General features: G+C 41.6%; 1 protein-coding gene across 2 annotated transcripts; it reads right to left on the bottom strand.

Moving 5' to 3' along the window:
* Positions 1 to 399: 399 nt before the first annotated feature.
* ppp2r3b (protein phosphatase 2, regulatory subunit B'', beta) lies at positions 400 to 15404 on the bottom strand. 2 transcript variants are annotated; one of them, XM_061287176.1, is made up of 14 exons: positions 15205 to 15404; positions 14151 to 14545; positions 6381 to 6566; positions 6107 to 6210; positions 5136 to 5238; positions 3636 to 3710; positions 3481 to 3567; positions 3258 to 3414; positions 3130 to 3178; positions 2570 to 2659; positions 2318 to 2493; positions 2053 to 2171; positions 1884 to 1990; positions 400 to 921 (listed from the first exon to the last, which is right to left on the bottom strand). In XM_061287176.1, exons 2-14 carry the CDS (start codon positions 14508 to 14510, stop codon positions 783 to 785), a joined length of 1752 nt encoding a protein of 583 aa, XP_061143160.1. In that variant the 5' UTR covers positions 14511 to 14545; positions 15205 to 15404; the 3' UTR covers positions 400 to 782. The 2 variants fall into 2 exon arrangements, with proteins under 2 accessions (XP_061143160.1, XP_061143159.1); XM_061287175.1 differs by lacking the exons at positions 14151 to 14545; positions 15205 to 15404 and adding an exon at positions 8564 to 8999.
* Positions 15405 to 16790: the final 1386 nt, after the last annotated feature.

Raw genomic sequence — 16790 nt, 5'->3', positions numbered from 1 at the left:
TGAATCAGTCACTTAAGTGCACCTGCGTGAAAAGTTTTAGCTCCCGGAGAACGTGAAAGAAGCTAAAACTTTTCACGCAGGTGCACTTAACGAGGGTCACTTGGAAAACATATTGGAACGCGGCCCTCCGAGGACTAGAGCTTGACACCTTTGACCATGATATTTCCCTAATAAAGTGACCTGTTATTAGGTACACTTGAAAATGGCAGTGTACCTAATGGGGTGTCCAAGTGACATCACAGACCAAATAGCCAATCAAGAAGTGGGGGTGAGGGTGGGTGTGGCACTTTTCACTTAAACCAGGGGTGTCGACCTCCACTATTTGAGAAGCACTGATTTAATGATACCTGTATCTTATTTCAAATGAAAAAAAAAAAACAAGCATGTGTAGTCTATGACTGAGGCTTTATTAACTTTATTACATAGAAAACACTGTCTTTCAACTTGTCCAAATCATTTACATCACAGCAAACAATATTTACACCTGAATATATTTATAAATTCATCTAATAAATTACAAGGCCCATCTCACACACACTTTGATACACACGTGTCCAATATGATGACTCGACATTTTGTTGTACAGAAGCTTCCGGCATGATCACTGGAATGTATAGTGAACCAATGGACGGGACAGAGGTGGAGTTTGTGATGACATTGCAACTTGTTCATTGAGTCTAAAGTGTAAAAAGTCAAATGTGCCAAGAAGAAGCTGCAGTTGGCTGTCAGTATTTTGCTTTGTGTGAACATAAAGACTCGGGTATTGGGGGTACGGCACTCGCTCATTCAAAGTCATCCTCATACTCGTAGTCATCTAGGTTCAGGTTGCAGTGGGGTGAAGGTATCTGGAAGAAGTGTCTTTTCGTCAGACCCAGGTCGGCCGAGATGTGCGCTTCCACGGGACTCAGCGGGGTTTCGTACCTGAGCACATAATGACCACAGATGTCCTAAGGGAAACATTTCATGCTTCTGCTGCCACAGGAGTCAAGTCTTTGTCCACATAGATTTTTGTAAATATTTTGTCCTTCGTTATTTTTGTTTTTGGGTGGTAAATGATGTTATTCTATTATGAATTTAATCTTGTAAAATTACATATTACTTTTACATTACTTTAAACAAAATTTATTCTCATAAATGTCAACATTAATGTCATGACTTTTTAATCATACCATTTCAAAACATTCTTCTAAAATTACAATCACCCTCAACAAAATTGTTGACTGTTCCCGTGAAGATATAAAGTAGAAATCGGCATCATCCTTTCAGGAAGCACACTTGTGCCATGCAAAATCTTGACTATTTTTTAAAAAGAAGACGAGTGTGTGACTGGAGAAGACAAAAGGAGAAGAACACAGAGGTGTGGATGTGCAGGAGAATATTCAAAAATAAAATCCAGGTCCCATCATCAAGGTCAGGGTAATTTTTGGACCAGACTGGTCCAGAGAGAAGGAAGGAGAACATTTGTTTTTTTTCTGGTACCGTGGTGGTCTTACCTGTCTGGAGGTGGTCCACCTTCAGAGGTTAGTGGTGGTCCTAAAGTTCCACACAACAAACTTATGAACTATTCGCTGACTCAGAGTGTGACGAGGCTCCGTTTAATAAACTGAAGACTACTCAAATGTTTTGAGTTTATGATAAATATGGATATGCTCAAATGCAAGAACTGCATTAAAAATGTTCTAAAGTGTATATTATACAATTTTTACAGTGCTGTGAAATACGATGACTGAAAGAAAAAAAGTTAAACTGGATATTTTTTTCAATTTTGCAACAATTTAGTGGTAATAATAAAGTGACTTTTATTCTATTCTATTTCAATCATGTCTAACTAATTTGGATCCAGCTTGTGTGTTTGTGACCTGCGAGCATAAAGGTGATCTTACACGTCGTCGCAGTTATTCCCGGCAGCCTCTTCGGCCACCAGAATGTCGTACTCCTCCGCGGCGTATCGCTCCCAGTCGGAGACTTCCTGTCCCTCTGGCTCCACTTCCTGTCAGACACGGCGAGTTAACAAAACTCGGGAGTGGCGTGACCAGCGTGCTGCACACTCACCCTGATGACGGAGAAGGGGTCCCGCTGCTCGTGGTCCAAGTACTTCTCAATGTTGAAGAAAGTATCAAAGAAGATGTGGGACATCTTGCACCTCTTCAGGTCCCTCAGCGTTATCTTGCCTGCAGTCATCATCCACATCAGCGGAAAAGTCAGAGGAGAACAGGGTTCAAAAAAGCTCAATTCAAGACACGCAGCTGTGGACCATTTATCAGTCAAGCCTGGCGAAAATGTGGAACTTCCCGGGGCAGAGTAAGGGATGACTGACCTTCGAGGCGAGGCTTGACGAGGTCAAGCATCTGGCAGAGGCAGTCCTCAAAGGGAAGCGGTTCGATGGCCATGCTCTCCAGCTTCTGACACTGCTCCTCATAGAAGTACTCCATCTCATGCATGCTCAGCACACCGTCGCCGTCCAGGTCCATGCAACGGAACCAGTACTCTATACTGGGAGCGAGCACATGCGGGTAAGGCAATCACGCCTGTTTGGAAGACCAACAAAGGATGTGTGGGACGCGCATACCTGGTGTCCGTCTTCTTGTCCTCTTCGGAGATGAGGAACCACACGAAGTCCGCGTAACTCAAGCGGCCTTCCTTGAAGACACGCCGGTCCCTCAAAACCAAAAGAGCAAGAGAACTCAAGTAAAAAATATATATATATTTTCTTAAAAAAACAAGAACTATTTTCTTTCAAGAAATAGTCTGACTCTCACAAAACTAAAATAAAAAAGTATAAATAAAAAATAAAGGCAATATAAATATTTTCATGAGAAAAAAATAAAGATAATAATAAAGGACAATGATAATAAAAGGAAAATGTAGTCATTTGACATGAATGAACTTGAAAACAAAATGCTATCGGGGTCTTTTCATTTCATATTTGTTGAGTTGCAATATTACAAGGGGGAAAATGTCATTTGACAAAGATTCAGGATTTCTTTGTAAGCAAAAGAATGCATATTTTTATGAGAATAAAGTACAAACATTACAAGAATAACATGGCATTATTGTTACACCAAAAAAACAAACAATAATTGTCTAAAGGACATAAATGAAATCCATAATGTATTTTTCTTTCCTTACCTTGTGACTGTTCCTGAGAATATCCTCTCAATCATCTTTTGGGAGATGGCTGGGGGGAAAAAACAATTAGCAGGCGTCAGTCCTGCTACATGATTGCAGAGCATCCATCTTGTATGTGGCATCATCACCTTGGTCGTTATGCTGCGCTAGGTCCTTGGGGTCGATGTACAAGTCGTGGTCAGTGTCCAGCTCCCAGAACTTGCAGTAGATGACGTAGAAGTGCTCGTAGGAGAAGAACTCAGTAAGCTGGTTCACGTCTTCTTCTTGCTCCAGCAACGCCACGTTCTGTCAAGAAAAAAAAATGGAATTAGTATTTAATCGGCGCATTTGTACAGCCTCATGTCGACCTACCTGAAGGAAGTTACTTTTCCGGAGTTCGTGGCGTGTTATTTTTCCATTCCACGAGCGGTTGACAGTGTAAAATATCCTTTGGATCACCTGCAAGCATGGAAACGCTCAACTATGACATGAAGGCAACGTGCAAGTCATAATTATCGGCACCGCACCGTGGTGATGTATCGGGAGTGAAAGTCCGCTGCCTCCTTCAGGAAAGCCAGGCCCGCGTGAGAGTTCACCACATCCTGAAAAACGACAAGTCGGCTCACTTTGGACTTTTCAGGAAAGTGAGGTAATGAAAGTGAAAGTCTGAATTTTTTTTTTCAATATTATATTATTCGGTCTAAATATGACAAAAGTCCTAATACACCAAAAAATAATAATTTCCATCATTTATATCTGAACCAAAAACATTTTCATTTTTTTCATTATCATTAAAGTTCAGTATGTTTCTTTAATAATAATTTATTAAATTTGTATTTTTACAAAAACCCAATGCACATGACATTATGTTTTTTATTTATTATGTTATGCTTGTACGCTTTCATGCTAAAGTAGTGATGTTTTTTTATTCAATTTATTTATTTAATTTAATTAATTTGAACAGTAGTGAACCTTGTAATTGGACAGTGGCGACAAGGCAAAGGAAAAATGCAGGTACTCCTTCTTCCACACACTACCACTAAGTGCTGCTTTTTTTTTTTTTTAATACATCATAAGCATTTCTTTTCCAATACCCTCACTCCCATGTGTTGACATAAATGTTCGCGCTGCGCAGGAATTAAAAGGCCTTATTTCTCTGCCTCTTTGACTCCTACTGTGAGAAATTAAATCATAGCGAAACACATAAATCACAAACTGGGGGAAACAGGCAGGGACAGTCGCATCTACTCCGCTGCAATCGCCCTCTCATTCATCACAACAGTCAAAAGGCATTCCCGCCTCGTGCAAGCACACAAATTAAAGCGAGCGGGTTACTGGAATCAATCGCAAGCGTGAAGACCGCCTACCCCCCCGATGGAATATTCTTCAAAAATAGGGGCCTCCACATTTTGCGAAAAATAAAGAAGTAAATGAAAATAGCCAATGAAAATTAGACACTCCTTACAATTTGAATTATATAGACATGTACACAAATAAGAGAAAAAAATATGAGAAAGAGCTAAAGGGAAATACTTATTCTGTATTTGAATGGGTGCAAAGATAAAACGAAGGACAAAAGTGAATTTAGTAGAATGAAAATGCCAGAGGGTTAAATTTCCCATGATATTTACAAGGTCATTTTGGACACGATAACCACAACAGAGTGTTCAAGAATAAAGTGTTTGACGTGCAGGGATAAATAGGCATGCGACTATGATTGTAATTTTGAGCAAAGTGCCACTGGCCATCTGTTATGTTAGCTAACTAAGAAATTCTTATAAATCATGCTTAGATTTTGATGCAAGGGCCACCTATACTCTGGGTACCATGAATAATTTACTTGTGTAGATAATTGTAGTTCTCTTCTCTTTCACTTCTGGTTTAAGAAAGATCGCTGACACTGTCAATCAAAATGTAAGACCGTGCAGGTGTTCCTAAAGAAGTGGCCGGCGAGTGCATATGAATTAGTCCAACAGGAGCGACGAGGCGAGCCAAAGTGGTGAGCGTGCGTGCGGCCTTGCCAGTACCTGCAGAAAGGGAATAAAGTCGTCTTGTTCCAGGTAATTGCAGCCAGGCTTGGCCAGGAGGTGGACAAATTTGGCGGCCTCATCGTGACAGGTCTGCAGCGTTCTACACGGTCGGGGGGGGTTGAGAAAGAGAGAACAGATGGCGGTGAGGTTACTCCCACTTTTTGCTTCTTTTGTTGTGTCCTATTATGAAAGGATAACAGCACTAATACATTCTGAAATTAGGATTCTGGATGGCTTCTGGGTAATTATTACTGTTAAGAGCGGTGCTAGTTTGTGTGTGCGTGTGTGCGGGGGGGGGGGGGGGGCATCTGTTGTGGCCTTTCATCTAAGAACAGCTTGATTATGAGCTTAAGTCAAAGGTCGGCCTGTCCAGCTTTCCAAATTCTTAACACAAGGGTATGCTTGGAGTGTACAACACTATCACACACAGCGTCGTTTTATATGACCTTTGCTGAAATGTGTATTGCATATTTATATTTCGTACATGGATGCACATTGGCGAGGATGTGGATAAAGGGAACTAATTATTAATCGATGATGATTCCTGAAGATCGAATAAATGTAAAATTGTCCAATTGCTCAGAATTTCAGCTTGTCAACAGTTATTCTCCATGGATGGATTATCTTGGGATTGAATGAACAATAACAAACATTTGGTTATGTTGTAGCTTTAACCAACAGTTGAGCAATTCCAGGGTGTTTTGTGCTGTGAGTCATTCTAAACATAGAGTCGTTACAGAATTGCAAAAAAACAACAAGCTAACAACTGTGCATCCATACATTCATAAAAGTCTTGTTTTTCTTCTCCTGTTTTTGTTCACAGTGCAAATGTTTGTAAGGCCGCTGCCACCCCTCATTTGTGTTTACCGATGCCAAGGAAATAACAGTTCAAACAGACGGCGTTGTACGCGCGTTGTGTGCATGCGTGGCCCAGCTGAAATCATCAACAAAAGAGGTCATTGTCTTACTTGCGCCACATGGCCACAAACTTGTGCACGGACACGAAGCCCGTCCTGTCGCCCCCGGCCGCGCAGAACAATGGGACCTTCCAGTAGAGGGGACACTCGCAGGCCTTGAGCAAAATATTGATGATTGTTATCATTGAGGAGCAATTACATAGTTGCATTATTTGATCATTTCCCAGAGGAAACACTTTGGTCGCCCTCAAACCACAAGGGAGGATGGGCTCGTATTTTTGGTAAATCATTTGACTGGGTGGCACGCTGCAAATCATTTTCTTACCTTGGCAACCTGCCCCATGTCCTCAATGGTAGCCCTTTCATTGGGGAATTGGCAGAACGTCGCCTCAATTTTGGAAATGAGGCTGTCGATGTTAACGTTGGCTTGGGGCCGACCTTGCGGGAAGTGAAACTTTGGAATGCTTTCGCTCAGGGCACGGCTGACGGGCTCCTCTGTCCTCACCTGCGCCTGATGCAAAAAATAAAAAAAAATAAAAGAACACACAAGAACTGTTAACCACCTGATGCTATTAATCGAAGCACTATAAGAAGGTAGGCCACTATTTGAGGAAATGCGGTGCCGTTCTGCGTGATGGACTGAACGATTGAAAAACATTCAAACAAGAACATCAGCTGATTTGGCTCAACGACTCTGCAATAACTTTCATCCGCTCACACTTAACGTTCTCTATTTAGAGATAATAAACAGCCAACTGGTTCGCTGTTTTGATGTCTCTATGTCTCCGCATTAGTCAATCGGCCCGACTTGGAAACTAACATCATCTGTGGGACTGAAATAATATTTCATATCATGTACCATCTCAGGTTTAATCATTTCAATAAGATAACCTCCCTTAGTATAATGTAGTGGAGCTCGACACGATTGTGAAGCCACAGTTGAAATGGAACAGGCGCATTTTTTGTACAGTTTTGGAAATAAACACATGGCTGAGTTATGTTGATACGTCGAAAAGGCCTATTTATACTCGTACGGGCGACAACTGCCGCGTTGCATCACGTGACCGACGCATTGGGACGCGCAGCATCTCTGCGACCGGTCTGCAACACACGTCAGAAATTGTTACTGTGCGTAGAAGCCCCGCATATCATCTCTCGTGATTGGTCTGTTTAGTTACATGAGTACAATTTTCCCTCTGCTACGTTCCATAAGGCCTCCTGAATCGGAATTTTTGTAACCACAGAGGACAGTATCCGCACCGATGCCAGGTTGTTCCTTTTAACCAATAATTAAGCAGCTTTAACCGACCACTAAATTCAACACCATAGTTATATTGTTCAAAACGCGGTTAACTTTCATCTACTGTTGACTCGGCATTGAAATTAATCCAAGGGCCTCATCGAATTTTTTGTCGTTAAGGTGGCACCAGTAGATAACGCTCCCTCATTAGTTTCCCGTTAGGAAATAAAATCTAATATGTAGTTTTGCTGAAGTGTTAATAAATGCTAAAGTTTATTAAACAACTTCAACATACAAAAATTACTTTATTACAATATGACAACAAACCACGACTATTAATTAACTATTAAGCGAGTCTATGAGTGCCGCTCCAGCATATTTCTGTTTCTGGCCTATAAACTCATGTAACACCTAACAACGAGGTCGAAACTCCAAACACTACTGATGGACGCCGTAGATGATAAATGCGCCTGATCCTCTGCTACTTGCGGCGCTTCACCGTACGCCATGGCTATAAAAGGTCATTCAAACTTCTTCTGCTGCCACCACTTGGACCCCCCCCCCCTCTCCCATGCAAACCACTAGCTGAGTGCCTGAAGCTCAACTCGCTAAGCCTCAGAACATTTTACACATTCCTACTGATGTGGCCTGAAGCAAGGGCAGAGGAGCGGGGCCACACGCGGCACACTGCGCGAGAAAACTAACGCGCAGTTGATGTGGCGTACATCGGATCTCCCAAGGAACACCTGTGGCATCGGCTAACAATGAATAGCAAGTTGTTTGGAACTGAAGGAACTTCAATTTTCTGGGTATCCGGGAATCAGTGGTTTAGTGGGACTTGCTGGAAATCAGGACTACTGTAGTACCCACACGACTAAATGTGGCACACACTTACAGGGCCTTTAGAACACCATTTGCCACTGGCTAAAAAAGAATGATAGTGGTGACGGGAATTGGCTCTGGGTGGTGGCGCAGGTAAGTTGTGGTACACTGAGTAAGATGAACAATAAATGTGGCCATCAGGCGATGGAACAGGGCCAAAGCCAACACCTGTGGCGTTGGCTAACACATATCGACATGGTGACAAACAGTGCAAGACGAATGCCACACACTTGATGTCACTGAACCAAAAGGAACACTTTTCCCATTGGTTAACAAAGAACGCCATAGTTATAGGAACTTTCATTTGTCAGTGGATGACTGGTTGTAGTAGCATAACAACATAGAATTCAAGTCCTTCGGCACGAGTCCAGCGCACCCATACGAACCTCGGCCTGTCCTTGCTGGAAGGCTTTAAGCCTCTTCTTGAAGCGAGAGGGCAAGACAAAGTCACAGCCTCGCGCCAACAGGGCTAGTTCCTTCCTCAGGTCAGGGTCCTGACGCAGAGACAGCTCCTTCATCCTCATCCTCGCCACGCACACCGCGGGGAACACATAAACAAATCCAGCCGGGCTCCGGACAACTCTATCTACAAGTTGTGCGTATCCCTGCGTTTGTCCTCTGTCAGAGTGAGAGCAGCTTAATGCAAGGCAGCAGCTGCAACTGCGACTCCCTCTCCCATTCCAGATCGGGTCGCACAATCTCAACTCTGCCTGCCGCCACGCAACACACACACACACGCACGTACAGTGCACGGGGGGCAAAGGGAGCGCTCTCCTCAATACTGCCGGGAAGATAAGGAGTGACAGGACGTCTGTGTGTGGGACTCGCTCTCTTTGCGGATGGGGATGGGAGGGGTGTTGCGCATTGGATCTGCCCTTTCCAGTTTGCATTCCTGTGCGCTCGTGATAGGTTACGCAAAGAGATGAAGACCTGTTGTTGCGGCTCGGCCACTACGGGAAATCGGGGGACACACCTGAGCGGCATGGTGACACGGTACAAGGGTTCACGAGTTGAACTATCCAGCAACAACAATGATAGAAATAGCCAGCGGACATCACATCTCTCCAATGACTAGCTTGTCCAGCAAAAGTGAATTAAGTAGTTCCACAAATGCATCCGCAGTTAAGATCCGCTCAGGCAACCTAATTGCATTAATCTGTTTTTCTACTTTGTGAAGCTGCATTAAAGTTTTAGAGTGATTAAATGCATTTAAAATGTGACAATGTCAAGCAATGTCACGCAAAATTTAAATCCGTTTCAAGTTTGATCAGCACTCCAGCTGCATCTCAATATGTACATGCATATTGTACCGAAAAACCAGTACAAAAAAATGGATGATGATTTTTGCTTTTAATTTAATACGTAGGACTTTATTCCGTGACATCATTACCATGTTTTGTAGGACTGTGAGTTTTTAGAAAGTTTTTACAATATGACAACTTTTGTAAATTTATAACATTTTCATATGAGACTACACCTTTGAAAAAATTGTCAACTTCTGTTTCACTAAAATATCCTAATTATTTGACTTGTAAAAATATGTTCCTGCCTTTTAATGAATTCCAAGTATCCTTAACACCAAATCTCTTCATGTATCTTCTGTGACTAGGAAAAAAAAAATCCTTTCAGTGACTGAATTTTAAGGAGGATTATTATTCTAACCAGTATCTGCTTTGTGTAAGTACAGTAAATGGCACGAATGACAGAAAATGGACTCGGTATGACAGCGAAGGTATCAAAACTTAGTTTCCTAAGAGAATCCTCCAAATTAGCGTGTGACACATTTCCTCGACGCACATCAGGCATACATCTAACTACTCTGCCTTCTCCTGTATATTATGCTGCTCTTTGTTTTGCCTTCCCTCTGCGAGCTCGGGCTGCCAGCCATTCCACATCTTATTATAGTTGATGGGCGACGGCGGGGGAAGGAGGGGGATAGCGGAGGGACGGGACACGTCAAATTCAAAGAATGATGTCCGAAGTAGTCTGTGCCTATTAAAAGCACCGGGCGAACACAGTTTGCGACGGCGCCGCGGTCCACTTCAGCCCGCTAATGTCCCAAAAGTGACGGCAATTACATCAATTCCTCACAAAGTTGCTGATCTAACGGCGTCGCCTTCCACACGTCCCCCAAAAAGCCTGTTTGATTTCTACACGCTCACCACAGCCACGTAAACAAACCAATATTTGTTAACGTTACGTTACGAACTCGCCTGCACCCGCGCACGCATTATTTTTAGATGACAGGATGACAAAGACTAAAGTTTTTCCACAGTTTTCCCCCCACGCAGGACACTGCGCAAGCTTGATAAGCTGTTTGTATGATAGCTTTTTCCCACTCGTAGGCGCCTTGTTATAATGTCTTCTTTTAATGCTAATCAATTCAAGCCATACGTGGAAACAAAACAACCAGAAGATCACATGGAACTGTCATCTCGCATGTGGTTTGGCTCGGTCTGCTTGGAAGCAACCAAATGTGAAGACTGCAGCATGAATGCAGTTTGCGAGTGCACATAATGATGTCGCGTTGAACTGTTTTTTTGCTCTATGGAGCAGACAAAATGAATGAAGCGATATAAACGCTACATACTTGATCATGTACACATCCGCAGTACGTATAATGAACTCCAATGGAAGCGGGGATCAGTTAAGCATTATAGAACTCTTAAATGTTGATTTGTCCATATTGAAAACATTTTTCTTTTTTTACATAGGAAGCAATGGAAATTAAAAATCAAATAAATTCAATAGCTATAGTTCAAAGCTGTTCATAAGTTTCAAAGGGATTGAAACTCCACTTGACTTTACCTGTATTTTGCCACAATCATCTGGATTTAAAAGAAAATATTTTTAAAAAAAAAAACAATCAAAATAAATCTACTGCCTGATTTAGTACTTTGATGATAGCTTAAATGTATCCAGAAACCCAAACATAATGATAACTGTGATTCAAATCATGACATTTTAGGAGCACATTTTTTTTCTAAACAAAAAGCTTCCAAAGTGTGCTACTTCAGAGTTTCCATGGTACACATATTGAGGTCAACCACAGTTAGAGTTGCTCATTTCAGCAGTTTATTGAACGACAGTCGAACAGTAAAACACATGGGTAGTGGCTAGCTACTGTGTCCACTGGAGTGTTATGCGTATACTCCAAAGAATTGTTGTGACACACGAGTCAAGCTGACCGTTACGGCGCGGCTAAATGCAGTTTGAACAGAAACCCGATTTCAGTCATGCTCTGCACATTGCATAACAGCGTATGAAAGCCAGAAAGTCTGGAATTAGAGGTTACCAAAGGTTCGGTGCAAGCAGGTTTTCCTTATAAAATACATGCAAGACAAAACTTGCAGGCACCATTACCAAAGGAGGCTGAAGAATCTGTCAATACAAGTATACACAGCGGAGGGGCTGAGACACGTGAGTGGGCCAAAATGAGGTGTGACACCCGGTCAGAATGAGGCTTTCAGGGAAGGCCGACAGCAAGAAAAGGATGTGAGCTGTCAGCTGCCTTGGATAGGTGTTCCTACGGCAACTGTCATGTCAGCTGCACTCAGTGGCACGAACAATACACAGCGTAGTTACGCCGCATTTAATCCTTAGAGACAACAGCGACGGAAACTTTTCATTGTCAAGATTGCAATGACTGGATGGTAAGACATCCAAAGTCAAAAATAATGTTTTCAATGACACTGGCAGTAAATGGTCCGTTAAAAACGTCACACATTTTGTAAAGGTTATTTTAATACCTTTGGAGTCTCACCATCTGACTCATTGTTTCAGCACTCAACTTCACTCTGGTGCATTATCAATTAGTGTGTCATTCAGCTAATAGCTTGGAATACAGCGTAATAAATAATAAGTCTTACTATATTCACAGACTTTCCACACAAGAGTCATGCCAAATTGGCTGGATATGCATGCTAATGATTCATTTGCTCTAATTGTCATTCCTTTCTCTTTGGCACAAGAACAACTTGGAAACCTTAAAGTCATCTTCCAAGTGAAGCTCATATTTCTTACATCGACATCATGTAAATAACAACCTCCATTAACTTACAAGCCACTTTAAATAAAGACACTTGCGGGGCACAGATTAGCGACCCCCGCTTAAAATAGCTGCGATATAACTGAGCCAGCCAGGCACATTTTGAAGAAATAAGCTGCGATTGAAGAAGACATGAGCTGCAGTGTCCAAGTACGAGCGAAGACCTTTACAACGTGACCAAAATGTCAAAAAAACAACATAAAGCAACGAGAACCTGATCTAGTGCCACGCCTCTGCTCAGCAGGGGAATTCCGGGTATTCAATGGCGACAGGGGACTCCACGCGGTGTCCAGTGTCAAAGTCACACCAGCTGTTGCGGGCCGCATCACAGGGGCATAAATCAAATTTTTTCCACTAATCTGCCCAAGAATGTGCATCAGTGCGTAGGAATCCATTTTGTTGTCTTAAAATAGAAGCCCCCGGGCCCCCCATAACCACACAGCTACTTCAATATTGAGTGACACATGGCTGCCACATGAAATGCCCCATTACGTACTGTCCAACTGTTGCTTTAGATCGTATTCACAAAATTCCAAAGGCAACTGGTAGAGCTAAGATTTTTCCCATAGGAAAAAACAAACAAACGTTCTAGCGCCTTCGTAAATCCTTCAACTGCACACAACATTTTACCAACACTGTTGTGCATGTGTAAAAATAAGTTTACATAAAGATGTAAAAAGAAGTCAACCGGAAACAGGAGCACATGTTTTTTGCTTTAGACAAGTGTTGCAACATCAAGATTTAAAAGAGCCATATTGTTGCAGGAAATGGATTCTCAACATGTCTAGTATGTAAAGCGTTTACGCACAACAGCAACTAATAGAGCATGTACGCTAGTTATGTCGGTAATATGATCATTAATGTGGAAAAACATGTTCTCAGGTGTTGTGCGTGCCAACAACATGCAGAAGGTGAAGCCTGGAGGAGCGAGAGCACCCCCCAGCCCTTCTCCAGCTGTCTTCCTCCTTCACTGTCACTGCACCATATGCACAGTATGCAACGCTAGCCAGCACTTGGACATAGTTGCACCTCGTCTTGTTAGTACAGCAAGCATTTCAAGGTCAAACAAACTTTGACAGAAGACAAACAGAAATTGTTGCACGCCTCCAGAAAGTAAACTTGAACCAGGAAAAAAGAAAAAATGTCAACACGCCAAGTCAGTATCACTACCACCATCATACACAGTAAGCCATAGGCAAGGCTGGAACGTTTGGAAAGCATCTGCATAATTATGACTATGGGGAGGCAGGTCTAGGACATAGTAGCGTGGACGCACATACCCATTCGGACGCTACTCAGCCTCCTCTTGTGGCCACACTGCCAAGATCACGGACGAAAAATGAGCCTCTTATTTACACAAGCTCTTTGAACACTACTCATCAAATCGAGCATTTTCTGTGTCGCTTTGAGAAACGCTCGCTTGGTATAAAGTACATTATGCTAATGTTAGCGTACCTGCTTAGTTGCACTTGAGGTGAGCCATCATTTTTACTTCCAGGTTAACTTGCTAGCGGCCATTAGACTTAATTGTCTAGGCTGTGGGTCGGTGTGCCATGCAATTTGTCTTATTTAAATATACACTACCGTTCAAAAGTTTGGGGTCACAAAATTGTTGGGGTGTCCCCAAACCTTTGAACGGTAGTGTATATATTTATTTAGATAATTATTTATAGATTATATATATAATCTTCTGTGTAAAAAATCTTATAATATATATGTATACTTATATTCATAGATTATATATAATCTTATACAAATATAAGATACAGTTTATAATATTTAATTCATAATATTTTATTATAATAATATTTACACTACCGTTCAAAAGTTTGGGGTGACCCAAACAATTTTGTGACCCCAAACTTTTGAACGGTAGTGTACGTGTTTGCCCATTAAAGGTATAGAAACACTATTCAATTACTAACCTTTTTGGAGCTGACGGACCTCCTTAAGATCCTGCCGTGCGGTCCCGTCACTCTGGTGCTGGAGCTGCATCCTGAGGGTAGAGGAGAAGCACAAGGTGGACTCAAGGACAGGTTGAAAGTTAAAGTGGCTGGTTTCTTCTCTGTCAAGTTCTTTTCGAATGCCACATTGTTGTTTTGCTTGAAGGTCAAAGTGCACTTCTCCTTGATGCCCATATTGCTTAAATCAGCGTGATGCCCGCTTTTCATGAGGTCAAGGTAGTTCTTGAGCATCGCCTGGGTTTTGGGCTCGCTCAACCAAGTGAGGAAGAGCTCATCCACCTTCATCTTGAGGACTGGCTGAAGAATCTGACTGGATGGCATTTTGAAGGAAGTCCAAGATTCCACAGCTCTAGTACCTGCACAGAAATAATAACAGCATGACTCATGTTCATTGTGGTTAGCGCTATTACGCTGTAAAACCGGACTGCATTCTACTACATCATATCCTGACTGCTTATTAAGTTATTATCAAATTAAATGATTAATTGTAGTGGTTACACACGACAAACATTACCACGACAATGTAGTGTAGTTCTACAGCGCATGCGGACCATTTGTTGGCGAGCAGTCGACCTTGTTTTCTAATGTTACACGATCACAAATACACAAACATTATTGAATTTTAGCACGTCGATGCTTTGAGCCCTCAGGCTCGCACACCACAAATATTACCCATTTTAAACACCGCAGTAGGAAATAACGCAAACTATCTGCACACCGATGATAATGCATGAAGACGTTAATAAAAGAATAGATCGGTTTAGCAGAGTTATTTCTTTTTTAATATTTGTTTATTTGACAGGGACAGTGTACATCAATGAACATCTCTGTAGATGCACAAGAATGAGCCAAAAGGGTATTTTTCATCTGTAGTCCCTGGACGGCTCTGGCAAATGTCAAAACAATAAAAAGCAGTACAATATGCAAGAACAATAACACAAGGAACTAAAGAGTTTAAAATACAGTCTGGGCTAGCATTACAGTTAGCTCTAGCAAGCTAAGGAAAAAGACCAACCTTGTATTTGAAGTAAGTAAAGTCCCAGTACGGTGGTACCACCACGTTACCTTTTTCCCTTCATTTGGAAATGTTGCTGAGCGTTTATTAAATTTTAAAAGGGAATATAGACTTGCAACCGGCGTTGATTTTCTCCTAAACGCACACTGCATGACACTCGGCTCCAACTTTTTCAAAATCGCGTTCCCCTGGTAACCACGCAATATCATCGCGAGATCTGGTCTGATGCCTTCAATGTCTGAAGGGGAGTTCGTACTCTACACAACTAGAACCCCTCAAATGAAATGGCTCGTAATTCTGTCAGAGTTTTTTCTTTGCATCCTGTCACTTCTGTATTTATATACCTTCATGCAATGTGAAATAAATAAACTAATAAAATAAAAAAAATAGTGATGGACGATTGTATTGCTACAGATTTTTCAATTATTTTAAAAGTTCAATAATTTATTAGTTTCCAATTTATGCCTGAAAAGGAGAGGTAATAAAAAAAGTATGTATTTTCTCATTCATGTAAACACAACAACAAATTCTAACCGCAAACTAAAGACTTAAACACTTCTACAACAAATTTAGAATATAGTAAGAAACTATTACAAAAATATTGGTAATGTATCATGAGAAGGAACAAAGGAAATGCAGTTACACGTAGAAGTCACATTTGTAAGAGACTCATTGTAAAAACTTAATAATATCAAATCTGACATATCAGCAGGCCATTTCCAGGAATTGAAATTATTTTGGACCAATTGTATGAATGACAATTCTCCATCTGTCCCTGATTTCACTTTCCGAAGTAAGAGGCAATGTGTGTGCGTGTGTGTGGGTGCGTGTGTGCACGCCTGTGTGTGTTGTAGGGGTGTGTCAAGATGCACATCCTTAAAATGATTACTGTAGAGGGCCGCAGACATCATGGCTCCCTCAATCTTAACCCCAGCAAAACCAACAATACAAAATAACATTTACAAGTATTAACAAATAGCCTGTTTGTTTAAGCGATGACACAAAGGCTTTTGTTGGCAACGTGCATAGCACCAAATTCGGAGCCCTCATACATAATCCTTAACCCCTTATCTCACAGAACGGCAAAATTGCTGAGTGTTTGCGCAGAGCCGAGAAGTTTGTTTTTTTCGGCAGGGGTCATTCAAGGTTGCAAAAGACCAGACATTCGCAAACAGTTTAAACAGCCACAAACATTAAATGTGTAATTAACTTACAATAATTACCCTGGAATCGCCAAATGTCTTAAAACTGGAAGTTGGGGTCATACTACCCGAGTAGTATTTTTTTTTCCCATCACAGTTTTAATCGTTTGATTTGCAACAAATCACCAACCTCATACATTGGTTAGCGTCAGTCAATACTGTAAACTGAAGTAGATAAGTTGTTCTTCAAACTGTCGATAGAAGAGACTGAACTGACAAAAAATGTACCTTTAGCTCAAATGTCATAAATAGTGCTGTATGTTTCCTCACGTGCTTTATCAGGATGAAAACAATAAAGGGATCCAAAGATAGTGGCTTAAAAGTCATCTCAAAGAAAACAGGAAAAATGGTCCGGAAAAAAATGATTAGTCTGCATGTGATGAC

Source organism: Syngnathus typhle, linkage group LG9 (assembly GCF_033458585.1).
Source record: "Syngnathus typhle isolate RoL2023-S1 ecotype Sweden linkage group LG9, RoL_Styp_1.0, whole genome shotgun sequence".
Lineage (NCBI taxonomy): Eukaryota > Metazoa > Chordata > Actinopteri > Syngnathiformes > Syngnathidae > Syngnathus > Syngnathus typhle.
The sequence above is the reverse complement of the archived record's forward strand: the minus strand, read 5'-3'. Positions and strand labels throughout refer to the sequence as shown.

Bases quoted from the DNA above. Each gene is read 5' to 3' on its own strand.
- ppp2r3b (XM_061287176.1), bottom strand. From the start codon at position 14,510: ATGCCATCCAGTCAGATTCTTCAGCCAGTCCTCAAGATGAAGGTGGAT. The intron at 3,415-3,480 runs GTAGGTCGACAT...TTTTCTTGACAG, and splicing joins GGAAAAGTAACTTCCTTCAG to AACGTGGCGTTGCTGGAGCA. The intron at 2,172-2,317 runs GTCAGTCATCCC...TGATGACTGCAG, and splicing joins CGTCAAGCCTCGCCTCGAAG to GCAAGATAACGCTGAGGGAC.